General features: G+C 33.5%; 3 protein-coding genes and 1 long non-coding RNA gene across 4 annotated transcripts; 3 read left to right on the forward strand and 1 right to left on the reverse strand.

The window, feature by feature from the left end:
• The first annotated feature begins 1650 nt into the window (after nt 1-1650).
• LOC142610008 (uncharacterized) lies at nt 1651-3286 on the forward strand. Its single transcript, XM_075781725.1, has one exon. The coding sequence runs from the start codon at nt 1757-1759 to the stop codon at nt 2963-2965; it is 1209 nt and encodes a 402-aa protein (XP_075637840.1). The 5' UTR covers nt 1651-1756; the 3' UTR covers nt 2966-3286.
• A 1117-nt stretch (nt 3287-4403) lies between these two features.
• LOC142609384 (uncharacterized) lies at nt 4404-5973 on the reverse strand. Its single transcript, XR_012839592.1, has 2 exons — nt 4746-5973; nt 4404-4595 (listed from the first exon to the last, which is right to left on the reverse strand). It is a non-coding gene; the product is annotated as an uncharacterized LOC142609384 (long non-coding RNA).
• Nucleotides 5974-7455: 1482 nt separating this feature from the next.
• On the forward strand, nt 7456-7935 carry LOC142608730 (uncharacterized). The gene has a single exon (XM_075780419.1). It carries the CDS (start codon nt 7456-7458, stop codon nt 7933-7935), a length of 480 nt encoding a protein of 159 aa, XP_075636534.1.
• A 3160-nt stretch (nt 7936-11095) lies between these two features.
• Nucleotides 11096-16433, forward strand: LOC142610028 (F-box/kelch-repeat protein At1g57790-like). The gene is made up of 3 exons (XM_075781746.1): nt 11096-11299; nt 13132-14247; nt 16021-16433. The coding sequence occupies exons 1-2, from the start codon at nt 11268-11270 to the stop codon at nt 14237-14239; spliced, it is 1140 nt and encodes a 379-aa protein (XP_075637861.1). The 5' UTR covers nt 11096-11267; the 3' UTR covers nt 14240-14247; nt 16021-16433.
• Nucleotides 16434-16588: the final 155 nt, after the last annotated feature.

Genomic DNA, 16588 nt, shown 5'->3' on the forward strand with positions numbered 1-16588 from the left:
CTAATTGCAAGGACAATAATGTTCAAAGAATTCTTTGAGGTTTTGGCTTCAACACTGACATATTGGTCCACCTTCACCTTATCTTTTAGTTCAGGTTCACTTGGACTGCTACCAAATTGGTTTGAACAATCAATAGTAGCAAAAACTCAATCAGATTCAGAGCACTGTTAGAAGGACAATAATTTCAAGATCCACACATTGCTGTTATGATGTCAGATCCACGCATTGATGCTTTGCTTTCCTTCTATTTTATATCCAGAAAAAGAGATTCAGCTGCTTCACAATCTGACATTGAAAAAAAGGGGAAAGAAAAAGAATTTTAGAGCACATTAGTATTAGAATAACCTACTTCTACCATGTGACCTTTTATATTTTTAAAATAATTTATTCTAGATCAAATTCTAAAACTGAAACTAAAGTTTTAAGAAATACATGATTTTAAAATAAAAAAAATTTAGAAATGGCCATTTATTTTTAATAATTTTAATAATCTGTTATGAGTTTTTATTTGATAAGAACTTAGATATTACAATTTTTTATAATGTCAAAATATTTTTTTTAAATATCAAAATATCAAAAAATATATATATAGGATCCAACTAATATATGTCTCTAGCCATTCATTTTGAAAAAAATTATGAAGAATTGAAAAAACTGTCAAAACAATTAATTATTTTTTTGTTTTTCATAAAAAGTTTTTAAAAATGATTTACTAATGTAAGGCATATATTAGTAAAACTCATATATATATATATATATATATATATATATATATATATTACAAAATTTAAAAATTAATTGTGGACTTTCATTTGACAAAATCTTGACCAAACATTCATACCACCTGAATTCATTTCTGAAGCACCAAGTGGCTTGATTCTCAAAAAAAAAAGTACCAAGTGGCTCGGCTGAATTTATGTCAAAAAGATATTAGTTTGCAAATCCCCACTTTTTTTTTTTCCTTTTTGGGATGCACTCACTTGGGTTTTGTGTCCAACGAAAAAAATAAACTTGTGTCATAGGTTTACCATCAGTTATATTACAAAGAAAATATCAAATATTGCATTTTAAAAATATCAAACTAAAAACTTCAAATTTTTTGCATCTACATTTTATGCATTACAAATTCTCTTGGTCTTCGGCAGTTGGGGTGGATCAAAACAAGTGCATCCATTTTTTTTTTTTTTTGGAGAATCCAAGTGCATCCATAATTGGAGTGTACACCAAAAAAGTATCCAATTATAAAGGTTTTTACTAAGGGCACACATCAATAAACTATTTTAAGAAATGTTTTATGAAAAAAATCATTAATTTTTTTGACAGTTTTTTTAATTTCTCATAAATTTTTTTCAAAAATTGATGATTAATGTGTACTCTTAAAGACTTAAACCCTTGTTAAAAAAATAAAGTAAAGGGTACAATCGCACCCAAAAAAAAAAAAAAGCAAATGAAAAAAGCTACAAGGGCTTAAATTACAAAAGATAAGCGGCTTAAATAATAAAAAATTGTAATTACAGGGGCTTCCGACAAAATAATCTCTCTTGCGCATGATGTCCATTCGAATTTTTTCGACCGTTGGGCCCAAGCACACAAGGTAACCGTTAAATTCAAAAAAACCAAGAGAGAGAAACAAAAAAAAAAAAACTCCCATACCGTTGCATCGCTCTCACATTACAGTTTTTTTCTTCAAATCCAAAACCCCACAAACAAAAACTGCGGAAAAAACAGAGCAAAAGCAAACCCCACTGATCAATCAATGGGCTGTGCTTCTTCAAAACTGTTCAGAAAAGAACTCAAGCGAGAGTTGTTTTTCAACAATGGCGGCGGAGAGTCTGTGAACCACGTTGTGTCTCTCACTTCGAGCACCTATGGGGTTCTCAACTTGGACGATGAGAAACCCATCAAAGAGTGTGTCTCAGAGACCAAGAAATTGCAGAGATCCCCTCCTCCTAATCCTCCTCGTTCTCGCCGTGAAGAGCCAGAGGTTATTAATGCTTGGGAACTCATGGAAGATCTTGAAGAAGAAGGAATACCCATTCCAAAGAAGAGCCCGAAACCCCGGGTATTTCTTCGTGGGTTTACTGATTTTGATTCCAAGCTTAGTCCAGCGAAGTTCTCTGGTTCACCTAAGAAAGCGAAGAGATTTTCTGGGAAAGAGAATAAAGGAAGGGTTAGTTTGTTTCGGTCTGATTGTAGCCCCAAAAGGGTTCTGAAAAGTAAGAATTTTTCTGAGAATTCTTGTAAGGCAGTGTTGAATTTCAGTTATCCGGTGAAAGGATCTCCGATTGGGGCTAAAAGAGTAGAGTCTCCTGGGAGTGACTTGGGGTATTTGTCGAGGAGACAGAGTTATAGTCCTCTTTTTGATCCGGAACTCGTTGCGAATTATGAGAGAGAATTGTCTGAAGAGGAAGAGCAAATCAAGAGGATGGTTTCTCCCAATGCAAAATTGCGTAGAGCAAGGAATACCCAAGTATTGGAGTCTAGTCTTCTTCATTCTTTTGTGATGAAGTGCCCTCCCGGTGGTGAAAACGCGGTTGTTATTTACACAACAACATTGAGAGGGATCAGGAAGACTTTTGAAGACTGCAACAAAGTCCGGTCCATCATTGAATCATATTGTATTCAGGTGTTGGAGAGGGATATATCGATGGATTCGGGGTTGAAGGAGGAACTGAGGGGACTAATGGGGACAAAAGATGTGAGGGTTCCACTTGTGTTTGTGAAGGGAAGGTTGATTGGTGGAGTTGATGAGGTGGTGAAGTTGGAAGAGGAAGGGAAATTGAGTATATTATTTGATGGGATTCCAAGGGCTCTTGGTGGATGTGAAGGTTGTGCTGGTGTGAGATTTGTGATGTGCATGAATTGTAGTGGAAGTTGTAAGGTTTTGGATGTGGAGCAAAAGAAGATGGTGAGGTGTGGTGGGTGCAATGAGAATGGGTTGATTCAGTGCCCTATTTGTTGTTAATATATAATTCAACCATAATCTTGGGTTGATTTAGATATTTGGGTTAGCCCTTGGTTGATTAACCACCCTCGGGATGTGAAGGATAGCTTCAAGATGGTCTTTTGGGTAATGGGGTTCTAAAGTGGGTTTTAGGCCTCTTCTTTACGCTGATGTTTTGATTTGGTAATGCTTGCTTGTATTACTGATATTTGTTTTTTTTTTTATTTGACTGATGTAGTTCAACATTCTTACACTCATGATGAACTTTATGGAGGAATTTTTTTATAAGTTCTTGTATCTGATTTTTATATTAATATTGATTTTGGGGGTGTTTGAATTCTAGAAGTGAGTTGCTGTACTGATTTTAAGCATTTGATATGTGAATGTCTAATGTGATAAATATACCTTATCTCTATAGTATGAGAATGTGTTCCATTCTGATAATTTTGATAGGAGGCTTGTTAATTTTTTTTTCTTATAACAAGGAGGCTTTTTAATTTTGATCTTGATATATGTCTAAGTTGCGTCACTGCCAAGTTTTGCTAAGTTAGCATCATCAATGGTTTTCACCCTTCAAATGGTTAACTCAGTTCTCCATCCACACAGCCTGGTGATAGCAATAGCAGAAAATCATCAAGTTTTATAGGAAAGGTTGGTTTAATTGCATAACTAATCTTGAGGTTTTAACTAGTCACTCTCACCATATTTTGCAAGTTAATACCAGACTCTTTTCTTCTTCTCTTTTTTTTTTTTTTCATTTTTTTTTTTCATTTTATATAAACCAGGCTATTTTAACTTCCTTTACGTATATCATATACCGTTCAAGTAGTTGTTATGTATAAAAAGAAAAAAAAAAAAAAAAACTGAAAAGTACTCAAGTTTTGTGACCATTTGAAAAATCAAGCACATTAGGCACCACCGTAAATCTGTAATATCAGCTCCAGAAGGATTTTCATTGGAAACTATAAATTCTGGGATCATTGCAAGGAGTAATTGATGAATCTTTGTAGAGTCATCATTTTTGGAAAAACAAAAGGTGATTTGTAGTATCCTTGCATTACTGTTTTTACAAGACAAATATAATCAATTAACTCCAATTGGAGGGTAATTGAGATTGTAATAAGGAGCAACTGGTGAATATTTGCAAGTTACCTCCCTCTGAAGCAATTTGTATAGTTGAAAAAGATCCACATATTGATAACAAAGAAAATCAACTGGGTCATCCACATCAAAAATCATATACCATGCCTGAATCAAGTGCTAAGTCAGGTTTAAAATGTCCAGATCCAAAGTCAAATGGCGATGCATCATTTCCTTTCGATGATTGAATTATACCTCCTGTACTATCTCTAATTACAACTGTTTTAAAAATATAAAAAATGAAAACCATGTAAGTTTTAATTAAAAAAACCGATTAATCATGAATATTTAAAAAATGATCGAGCTAACACAAGTGACAGATCAGAAAAATAATTCATAAGTGTAACCAACATTATAAAAAGAAAAAGAACTTAAAAGCATGACAACCACAAAGCTATATAGAGCGTAAGTACTATACTCCAATGTATATGATTTTTACATGTAGGTCATGACTCATGAAATAGGGAGGGTAAGCTGCCAAAATATTGACCCCTGGTGCAGTAATGTCAGGCTGCAAACACAATTTCAGAAAAATAAACATCATATTATAAAAGAGCATCATTGATATAATGAAGGCTTGAGTAATACATATATTGCATCATAAACATTAGAAAAAAATAATAATAAAAAGATTCTTGTTAAATAATGGAGGAGGAAATGCCTGCTTTAATGATGTCAGGAGATAATGAACTAGATCTAAAGATCCTTTTGAAGAGAAGATAACTATTCTCAGCTTAGGTTTAACCTTGTCTTCACTGAACAAAAAGCTTGCAACTGGACTACTGCAATTATCCCAAATACTGTCAAATTACATATTTTACACTATATTGTTCAACCCAAAAACCAAAGAAAGACCCATGAATTTAGGCATGTAATACTCACTTTGTGCTACACATGTATCTGTCGACTTCACCTTTCTTAATTATTATCATGGTAAGAACAGCAAAATTGTATGTCATATCAGTTCCTATATCTGGAGATATGAGGACCATCCCAGCACCTCCTTGTTCTGTTACTACTACTGATTTCTCACATACTTTTTCATCCCATGATTCCAAATTATGCACACCACAATCTTTTTACAGATCAGATGAGATCGAGTGTATCTTTACAATAGCTAAATAGAAAGCAATTAAGTTAATTGAGATATGTAAGACTAATGAATTAATAAGTGTACCGGAACATACCTAGTGACATACTTTACTCACATTGCTACCTGATTAAAAACCACAAAAGCTGCTGCTACAAGTTCATAATAACCTTTTAGTTCATATAAGTTACTTATATCCATAACCTTGAAAAAGTCTCCCCTGTTAAATCAAGACTATAATTTTTAAACTATTTGATAAAATATTGCCTGCCCTCAATACTCAACATAGAAATAGAACTTCAGCTAGTTCATACCTGCAGTTCTCTTCTATTTCCAAGACACAAATTAGCAAAAGCTTTCTCGATTAATTGTACTTGCTGCAACTGTCAAAACCCAAAGAGATGCATTTACAACACTTCCAGTAGCTCCAACATTGCCAGCAGAAGCAGAAACAAAACCTTCATTTATAAAAGCATTGAGAGCTCCAATTGAAAAGCAATCTTTTAGATAGTTCAGTGGTGGGTCACTGGGACCAAGAGACATAGTAATGATATCAACACCATCATCAATTGCATCCCCATAAGCTTTACAAATGTCAGAACATGTTATGCCAACAAACTTTGCACGCACCAAATCGAGCAAGAGGTGCCCCACCTTGTGCTGTGTGGCCCTTCCATCCTTGTATATTCATCAAATTCACTTCTGATCACACAGCTTTGGATGCTGTATGAGTGTCATGGCCATCGATAAACAGTTCCAAATGATTCAGGAGGGCCGATTTGTTCCAAAAATCCATCATGATAGTATTGAGACCCAGTTAATTTACTGCAAGCATTACACATACAAAATTGTTAGTGTCAAAACATTATTGATAAAAGAAAATAAGTGTAGATTGATATATTATAAGTAATGCTGATTTTTTAATTAAGCGTCTAAAAGAAAAGTAAATAAGTCAAATGAATTATTGTCTAATTTCATTCCAAGGCATAACTTGTACCATGGCCAAAAGTAAAGCTTGAAATAAACCTTTTGAGGATGCTGCAGCACAGAAAATTTTATTACATAAACCAAACAAATTGATAAGTCAACTTTTAAATATAAAAACAAAAAAGTAATTTAGAAATGTATTTATTATGCTGTTGATGTGGCACCAATCACATTCATTGTCATATTAGTTTGTAATCATTTTATAGTCAAATTTATAGTAGACTTAGAGTTTATCAAACCTTTTACCTGTTACAATTGGATTCCTTGAATTCATAGTCTGTGACACAACATCCTCTAAAATTCTCTGGCATAGGCCCTAAGTAGGAACTCAGGTCCCAGTTAAAATTCCAAACACATGTAGATTAAAAACTAGTATCTAACATTTTACTAATTAATTAGTACACACTAAAAGTGCATGAGAAAAGAGAGATTTACCACTATCTAAATAGCCAACTCTGACATCGTGCCTGTTATCTTTGCTGAAAAAAGAAACTACGATTTCCCATAAATTCCATGACCTTGTTGTGCGAAGATGATGAACAGTATCCTCAACAACAGATGCAACTGATTCATGTTCTGTACAATGAACACAATATTATAAATAAATAAATAAAATGTATACTAAATGCAAAAAAATACTATCAGAATCATATATCGCCAAATTTCACATACTTGATATCCTGTCCGCTTGTTCTGGTCCTCTGAAACTCTCAAGTGTAATGATACACTATTGCTCTTTGAGCTGCATCAACACTGAAAATAACATATGAATACTATAAATATTAGGAACCAACACAAAATTTTTTCCACATAAATTTTTAGATTAAATTAGAGATTTCCTTCCAACAAATGAAGAAAGCATTTCATGGTTGGAATTTATCACACTATCAGAGTCTGGATATGAATGTGCACCCATGTGCACAATGTAATGCTTGACCATATATAAGTATATCCAAATAGTGACATAACTCATAATTGTTACTTTCATTTTTAAATAATATATCGTATAAACAGCAAGCAAAAAAAAAACACTATAGCGTCATAATACCTTGTGAGTAACATCTGGTCCTTGAACTGTACTTGAAACAAGTGTGACAAATGAAAAATAGATAAGAAAACTAGAAATTTTCATCTTCATTTCTGAACTCATACACACATCACACTCTATCAAGTTATTGCAAAGTGTAAAAGTACTTTGTCCAATCTTCCAACTTATTTTATCTCTCTTTTTCCTATCCCGGTGGAGGCTGCAAACTGTATTGAGCAACTTCAACGAAATTTTCTCTGGAGTGGGATGGGGGATGCTAAAAAAACTCACCTAGTGAAATGGGCTACAGTTTGCATTCCTCTTCATTCTGGAGATTTATCTATTAGAAGTTTGAGAAGTTTTAATAAAGCCTTGTTTGGAAAATGGTTATGGAGATTTGGGAATAAGCGACAAGCCTTGTGGAGGAGAGTGATAAGGGCAAAATATGGTTGTGAAGGGGGAGGTTGGTGCTCTCTTCCCATTATTGGCCCTCATGGAGTGAGTTTGTGGAAGTCTATTAGTCGTGGTTGGCCATCTTTTGTTCGTCACATCCAATTTGAGGTTGGGGCCGGGTTTACTGTTAGATTTTGGCAGGATATTTGGCGTGGGGACACTTCTTTATGTGTGCTCTATCCAAGACTTTTTTCTTTAAGTCAAAATAAGGAGGCCTATGTGGCTGATTTGATGAAGTTCCCAAATAGTGTTCTTTTTTGGGATATAACTTTTACAAGATACAGCGAAGATTAGGAATTGGAATCCTTCTACAGTTTAGTGTCTAGAATCTATGGAGATTCTTTGAAAGGAGCTGGAGATAATAAGATATGTTGGAAACCTGCTATGGGAAGATGTTTTGCTATTCGTTCTTATTACCAGGTGTTGACAAAAAGTTTTGATCAGTCTTTCCCTTGAAAGACTATTTGGAAGTCTAAGGTCCCCTCTAGAGCTGCATTTTTGTGTGGACTGCAGCTTTGGGGAATATTTTGACTATTGATAATCTTAGGAAATGACAAATTTTGATTTTGAATAGGTGTTGTATGTGTAAAAGAAATGGGAAATCAGTTGACCACCTCCTCATCCATTGCTCTATTGCTTTTGATTTATTGTCTATGGTGTTTACTATAGGGGTGTCGGATTTGTGTCAGCGTGTCGAATTCATGTCATGTCAAGGTAGTGGTATTTGACTAAATAGTTCAATCCTAACTCGACCCATTTAATAATCGTGTCATGATCTTTCAACCCTAACCCGACCTGTTAATAAGGCGGGTTGACTAACCTAACCCATTTGACACGCTTAATAAACGAGTCGTGTTAGGTTGACACAAATGTAACACAACCCATTTCAACTTGCATAATATTAAATATAATATCCATCTAGAATTAATTTTTTTTTACATCTCAAAAGCAGTGCATATACTTCAAGTCTTTTAACTCACATTCAAAATAAGATAGTTCAACAAAAATATAATATTCATCTAGAAACAAGTTCTTTACACTTCAAAAGAAGTGCATACACTTCAACCCAAATTCAAAATAACATAGTTTAACAAAAATAAAATAATACAGTTCAACAAAAATATAATATCATTGGAACTCGCCAAATGCTAAGTATCAATATTGAAAGAATTGGAGTAAGTAGTAGTCTAATCCTGATTATGATTACGAATATCATCCATAGATTCTTTGTTGAACCATGGCCTTAATCAACAATTAATAAATCTCATATATTAATAATGGCACATGGGTTCAAAGTTTATAGAACAAAAACATTATGCAAAAAAAAATTACTGCAAAATTTTGAAACACCAAGAAAATGGTTTTCTTTAATTCTAAAACACACTAAACACATGAGAGAGAGAGAGAGAGAGAGAGAGAATAACCGGTTTGAGACTTTGAGTTTGAGAATTGGGCGTGAGACTATAAAATAGTAGAATGAGTAGTACAGCTGAAATAAAAAAATAAAATTAGATATTTATAAGAAGGTTTAGAGATTTAGGGTTTAGAGATCTAGGATTTATAAAATTTCAATTTTCAATTATATCCCTTGTAAGTTTTTGTAATTACTCACTTTATATATTTTTAAATTTAAAATATATGTTGGGTATAAAAGGTATTTGACAAATCTAAAATAAAATAAATATTTATTTGTTATACAAGTTAAATGGATTGTGTTAAGTGGGTCATTTTGGGTTGACACAAATAAATTGGCGTGTCAAATGTGTTTATTGCGAGTTACACGAGTTGACCCACTTATGACATGTTTCTTATCGTATCGCTTTCGGGTCGACCTATTTATGACCCAAACCCATTAAGGCCCAACCCTAACCAGCAAAAATCCGTGTTGGGTTCATGTCGTGCGTGTTCGCGGGTTAGGTCGAACATTGACGCCCCTAGTTTACTCTGTTCGGCATTCTTAGGGTTATGCCGAAAACAATGGTGGAGCTGTTGGCTTGTTAGCAAGGAAAGTTCGGAAGGCATCAGAATTCTGCTATTTGGATGGTTGTGCCCCATTGTTTGATGTGGTGCATTTAGAGAAAAAGGAATAACCGACATTTTGAGGATTTAGAGATATCAGTTTCAGATCTTAAACTCTTCTTCCTTAAGACTCTTCTGGATTGGGTTACAGTATTAGGCTTTTGTTCTTTTTCTTCAATCCATGGTTTCATGGACTTCTGTACTTTATGCACTTGATTTGTTTTTGTCTTTGATGTATATATACTTCCAGTATACTCAGGTGACACCCCCTTTTCTTTTTAATATATTTTTATTACTTATAAAAAAAATCAAGTTATTGCAAAGTTTAAAAATATATAACTTTTTTTTTAAATACAAGATAGAATTTCTACTCTAGCATAATCAAAGTGTATATGTGTATGAAGCTTCCTTCTGGAAACTTAAACTCCGGCTCTTGCCCCCACGCCCTACAAGCACTTATACTTGTGGAGTGACAATCGCACCAATGATATGCGGTGGTTATATAACTTCTTAAGTAGGCCAATTTTTGTTAAGGACTTTAGGTTTATCTGCCAGACACAAGTTTGTTTTGAAAATTGAAAAATTTTCTAATAATCTTTATCAGGTAAGTATTTTACGCTTTATAGTGTTAAGCATATATAGTGTTATAAACTTGAAACCACATGTACATTTACATAATTTTTTTATTAAAAAAAATGGTCTTTCTTTGTTAATTATCTTATTTTAAAATTTGGTTAAAACTGCATGTTAAATCATCTGGTAATTTTAAATTATGTCTATCTATTTTAATTATCTGTTTTTTAAATTACCTATTTTTACAAAAGAAGGTCTCTATTTATCAAATTCTCTTGTATACAATTCGGTGGCTTTAAGGAATATAGATCAGTTCAGACCCCCCCCCCCCCCCCCAAAAAAAAAATTGAATAAGATCCCATTTTCAATGTCTGATTCTCTATATTCTGGAATGAGAAGACAATAGACTCAAAAAGTTATTCCTAATTGATATTTTTGTTTAATTCACTTCTTCTACCTAGCATTTTATTGTGTCATAAAGTCTGAAAGATGCTCAAGTCATTAAAATTAAATTATAAACCTAATAAACATAAATGGGTATTTTTTACATCAATGCTATCCTCGTATCAAATTTCATACCAAAGAAAAATATTAGAACTACAAATTATTTTACAAATTGTTAATAGAATGGGTGATTATTAAGAAGTAAAAAAGTGACGTAATCTATGACCCCAAATGAAAACAATAAATGACTTGAGCCTTAGCTTACGACCCTCCTCAACCTCACAAGAACTTATATTTGTGAAATGACTATCATGCAACGAGTTCTCAGAAAACCTTTTAGAAAGTGAACAAAATGCTCACCATCAGGTGAGAGCCACGTGACATTTGTATGATATTGCAGCCAATCATTGGTGCACCTGTACTGAAAAACAGTGGAAACCGTTACACCTGATTCCTACCCTAACCGCACGTGTTGCGACCATGAGTTCCACATATAGCAGTGTAACTGTGTAAGTCTAGCCTAAGAACTCTCTCTTTCTCTATCTCTGTGTCTAAAGCTAAAGCCTCTAAGCACAGTATAGCTTCTCACTATGGCTGGCAAAAGGAGAAGGAAGCTCAAATCGTAAGTGTTTTTTTTCAAGATTGAGTCAAATTGAATTGTAATTTATCTTTTTCTTTAGCACAATTTACTTGCTTACAAGAACTGGTTTTAGGGTTTTAGCTTTTAGGGGTTAATTCAGTTGGGGTTTATGATGAAAAACCAATGTGTTTTTTACACAATTGAGAGCTTGAATTGTTGGTATTTGGAGTCAAATTTGAAAATTTTGATGGTTTTGTGAAATGGGTTTTAGACTTTTAGTGTGTGGCTGTGAAATGGTTCAAGGGTTTTACATCTTGAACCAATCAGAGCCATAAAAAGAGAAGGAAGCTGAAATCTGATGCAGGAAAGAAGCTTGTATGGGCTCTGATACCAACTAGAATTCTAGATGAGATCTTGAAGAATTATTGAATAGGGTTCTATGTTTAAGGGTTTAGGGAAATGAAAATATGGGATTTTGATTATGTTTGATGGCTTTTTGGTATTAAAACAATGAATGGAATGTGTAATAAAGAAAGATAAAGCACTAGGTAATCACACCCTCAAAACTTTAAATTAGTTGCTGGAATTTTATTGAAATCAATCTCAATAAACCAGCAACTTTCTAACCTAAAACTTAATACTAAGACTCAATAATAATTAAGGTAACCTATTAAAGGTGCCAAGGAGCCCCACATCAAAATTAGACTACAAATCTTGAATATTTTGGTATTTAATCTTGTTTTTCCTCAAACTTTTTACTGACCACATCAATATTTTTTTTTTGAAAATTTGCATTTAATGTTCTAGATTAATTCAAATTGAATTGTAATTATATTCTTTTTTATTATTGTTCTTTTAAAGAGTTTACTTGCTTCTAGTTAGGGTTACATGAAATGGTGTTAGGGTTGTAGGGGTTAATTTGGGGTTTATATACCAATGTGTTATTACAACAATTATGAGTTTGAATTGTTGATATTTAGAGTCAAGTTTGAAAATTTTGATGGTTTTATCAAATGGTTAATGCGTTTTAATCTTTGGCAATGAAATGGTTCTGGGGTTTTACATCTTGGATCAATTAGAATCAATTGAAAACTTTAATAGATTTTTCATTAGGCTTTTAATCTGTATTAAAGTGATTGATTTGTGCTTATGATCTAATATAGTAATATGTGGCTATATTAAGTATCATAAATTTTTTATTTTAATCTAATATAGAAGTGCTTTATTATAGATGAGAAATGAAGGCATGTTATAGAATTAAAAAGAAAATAAAGTTAGGCACTCAAGTTATGTAGATAGCTTTGAATTGATGGTTTTACTTCTTTTTACTGTATTTTAGGCTTAATATGGATTATTAGGCTTAATCTGGATTATGTTTAGTGTATATATTGGTGTGGGGTAATCTGATAACATTATGGCTTCTGGTGGTTATTTTTCTCATATTGTAAGTGGTTTATGTGCATATCAAGTTCATTAGTGGTGCTAGAATGTTCAACATATATTAGTGTGGTGATTGACTAGTCAGTATCTAGTAATACTGTTCTTACTTTTTTTATATGACATTATAATTTTTTCCTCTCAATCTCAACCACTGATGGAGAGGCCACACTACATTCAATCCGACCTGGATCATTGCTAAGAAATGAGATTCAGATATGTATATAATGTGGATTCACTGGACTGTCTCCTCTGTTGTAACATTTTGGGGAGCTCTTTAGTTTCAGCATATAAATATTAACTGGAGTTCCAATCTCTGTATAGCATTACATATATTTTAGCATTTTGTTGTTCATTATGGCATTTCATGCTCATTTATTAGTTTTGTTCGACATTTTTGTACTAGTACTTATCAGGAGTTTAATTTTTATTTATAGGTTAGCTGAAACAATCAGCGGAAATAAAAGAACTGCAACAAAGGAAAAAAGAGAAAAATTGGAGCTGCAGACTTGGTCTGACCTTCCTCCAGAACTTCTGGAAGTGATTGTGTCCCGTCTAACCCTAGAGGACAATGTGCGTGCCTCTGTTGTTTGCAAAAGATGGCACTCAGTTGCAATTTCTGTCCGTGTAGTAAATCAATCACCATGGCTTATGTACTTCCCAAAATGTGGTAACTTGTATGAATTCTATGACCCTTCACTACGCAAGACCCATTCCATCGAGTTACCTGAGTTGAATGGGACTAGGGTTTGTTACACTAAAGATGGTTGGTTATTGCTGTATAGACCCAGATCCCATCGAATGTTCTTCTTTAATCCCTTTAGTCATGAAGTGATTAAACTGCCAAGGTTTGAGTTGACTTATCAGATTGTTGCCTTCTCTTGTGCACCAACATCTAGCAACTGTATGCTTTTTACAGTTAAGCATGTCAGTCCCACAATCGTTGCTATTAGCACCTGTCATCCTGGGGCAACAGAGTGGGTTACTGTTAATTACCAAAATCGCTTGCCCTTTGTTAGTAGTATTTGGAATAAGCTTGTTTTCTGCAATGGACTGTTTTATTGTTTGAGTCTCACTGGTTGGCTAGGTGTGTTTGACCCACTGGAACATACTTGGAGCGTCCTTTCTGTGCCTCCGCCCAAATGCCCTGATAATTTTTTTGCCAAAAATTGGTGGAAGGGCAAGTTTATGGCTGAGCATAAAGGAGAAATTTTAGTTATTTACACTTGTTCTAGTGAAAACCCCATTATTTTTAAGCTGGACCGGACAAAAATGATATGGGAAGAAATGAAAGCCCTTGATGGTGTCACACTTTTTGCGAGTTTCTTGTCCTCTCATTCCAGAACTGACCTTTCTGGACTAATGAGAAACAGTGTCTATTTCCCTAAAGTCCGTTTCTATGGAAAGCGTTGCATATCATACTCTCTTGACAATTGTAGATACTATCCACGGAAGCAGTGTCATGACTGGGGAGAACAAGATCCTTTTGAAAATATCTGGATTGAACCACCCCAAGGCTTCTTGAGCTTCACTGAAGAAATCTAGTTTCACAAGTATGTTCTAGTTAAGCATTGATTATATGTTTAGTTATAACTGATTTTAATAGAATGCTAATTCGCTATGAATTTCTGTATAAGTAGTTGCCTAGAAAATATTTATTATACTTTTAGAAGAATTCATGCTGGATTCTGTTTTATTTTCATCATAAGTGTATCAGATGTAAAATAGTGCCAAATAGTGTGTAATAGTGTTTTATTTTTTACTTTCAATTCTTAAAATTTCTATATAGATAATTTCAGAATATTTACTTACACATTGACTTTTAGTATTTGGTAGTTTCTCTGAAACCTTTGCCTCTGGAGACTTTTCATGATATCCAAAGTGGGTAATATAGTCAGTTTACTGCCCTTAATCTCCTTTTCATCACCAATAAGAGTTTCTTTTCTTTTCTTTTCTTTTATTTATATAGTAAATTTTATTCCAAAAAAACTACCTCATGAACAGTTCAAAGCACCACAAGATAGTCTAAAGAAAACTTACTCTTTGAAAGTAGGATTGTTAATACTACTGTCTTTGTTTTTTTATTTTCACAAGGTATGCCCTGTATATGGCTCTATTTTACGGTACCTGTCCTTATGGTCTCTTATAACAAGTAAATTTCATTTAGTTTCTTAAAAATTGAAAAACAGTTTATTTTAAGCAAATAACAAGAAAACGATGTATCTTTCATCATATTGGCTTGTTCAAAGTCTTCACTTGTGCACTACAGTTGTGCCCCTATTTTGGGCTTTTTGTATAAATTCTGCTCGGGGAAAAAAAGAGAGCCAAGCTCTTGCTTTCTCATGGCGTCAGAAGCTACAGAATGCAAAACCCTGCATAATCAATTATCTTTTAGTTTACGTTGTTTAATCCAAGATGAATTTTATCCCTTGTTCAGGTTCAACTCATTCTTTGTCTTGTTGTACAAGACATTCATGTTCATCCAAGTGAAAGTCCTTTAACTTGAATCGCCTTCTGACCTTGAACACGATTTACATCATTAAAGCTGCACTTGCTTATTCAATTTTTTACTTGACACCAATAAAATATTAAGAAATGTGTCTCAATGCCTGTTAAATTCAGGCACTAAATAGTTTCACATACTTCTTGATATCCATTTTCTTCTCCTTTCTTATGTTTCTAATCTCTTTGATGAGCATTAGCAATGATTTTTTTTTTTAATTATTGTTTTTGCCTTTTGTAATAAGTTTGTCCAAACATGGTGAGTGAATTTACACTTTGTGTGGAATAAATGTTCTAGTGACCCTTGATTGGAAATACAGGAACATTAAGATATTTCACGGAATGAAGATCAGTTATGTTATTTCTCCATTTCTTTTTTGTTATTGCTTTCTCTGTTGTTACCTTATGAAGTGGGAAGCATGCTATTTCGCTTGTTGAATACAATGAGATGCATTGGCAACTCCATATGAGATAGAATAAAATTTTGCACACTAAGTTTTTTCAGATTTCTTGAAATAGCTTATGGTTCATGTTATAACCGCTGCTTTGTACAATTGCACATGCCAAAGTTCATGAAATTTCAAGACTTGAAAAAATTATCAGTACCATGGTGCACCCCTAAGGTTTTAATAGGGATGACCGTGTATGTTCTAGAGTGTATATGTTTTCTGTCGAATTGTGGTTATATCTCATCCATTTCTATGTTTGCGACTGTTTTGTTGATGTATGAAGTACAAGCTCTATTGTTTTTCACCAAGAGGTTGAGTTCAAAAGCTGCACAGAATATGAAGACTAACCATTACTTTACTCATTTTGTTATTCAGAATTTTCAAGAAAATGTATGATTTGAGGGTTGTCACTGAGGTTGCGAGGAAGTTTGTTTATTTGCAAGCAAAATGCTTTCATCTTAAATCACATTGGATTCAAGGATCCTGCCCAAAGGCTGCCTGGAAATTAGCACGATAGTGCATCGTTAATGACAGATCAGAAACAATTATTCATGTAAATGTTGCATGCTCCGAGATTAGTCAGATTACCCATTGAAAATGACTCGTGTGTTGGGATGGCACCAATTATAATCCAACATGATTCAATCTGTATATTGTTCTTGAGTCTTGACATGGAATTCTATTGAATTAGGTTTTCAACACGATATTGAACCATCTTTATTTCATTGAAACCTTTTTTTTTTTTTTCTGTGGAGAAACTATTTCATTGAAACTGGTTTCTCATAGCATTTGCACACATTTGTCCAAAAATCTGAGATGCCTACGCCAGAAGAGAGTTTATTTATTTGCTTTAAAATTTTGGATCTTGATTTCTCCCATCTCAATCTGCATCTAGCCACTAGGCCAGAATAAATCACAAAACCCAGCCTGGGCCGAGCAGGCA

The sequence above is a fragment of the Castanea sativa genome, chromosome 9 (assembly GCF_040712315.1).
Source record: "Castanea sativa cultivar Marrone di Chiusa Pesio chromosome 9, ASM4071231v1".
In the NCBI taxonomy this organism is placed as follows: domain Eukaryota; kingdom Viridiplantae; phylum Streptophyta; class Magnoliopsida; order Fagales; family Fagaceae; genus Castanea; species Castanea sativa.

Bases quoted from the DNA above. Each gene is read 5' to 3' on its own strand.
- LOC142610028 (XM_075781746.1), top strand. From the start codon at position 11,268: ATGGCTGGCAAAAGGAGAAGGAAGCTCAAATC. The intron at 11,300-13,131 runs GTAAGTGTTTTT...TTTTATTTATAG, and splicing joins AGGAGAAGGAAGCTCAAATC to GTTAGCTGAAACAATCAGCG.
- LOC142608730 (XM_075780419.1), top strand. From the start codon at position 7,456: ATGGGGGATGCTAAAAAAACTCACCTAGTGAAATGGGCTACAGTTTGC.
- LOC142610008 (XM_075781725.1), top strand. From the start codon at position 1,757: ATGGGCTGTGCTTCTTCAAAACTGTTCAGAAAAGAACTCAAGCGAGAG.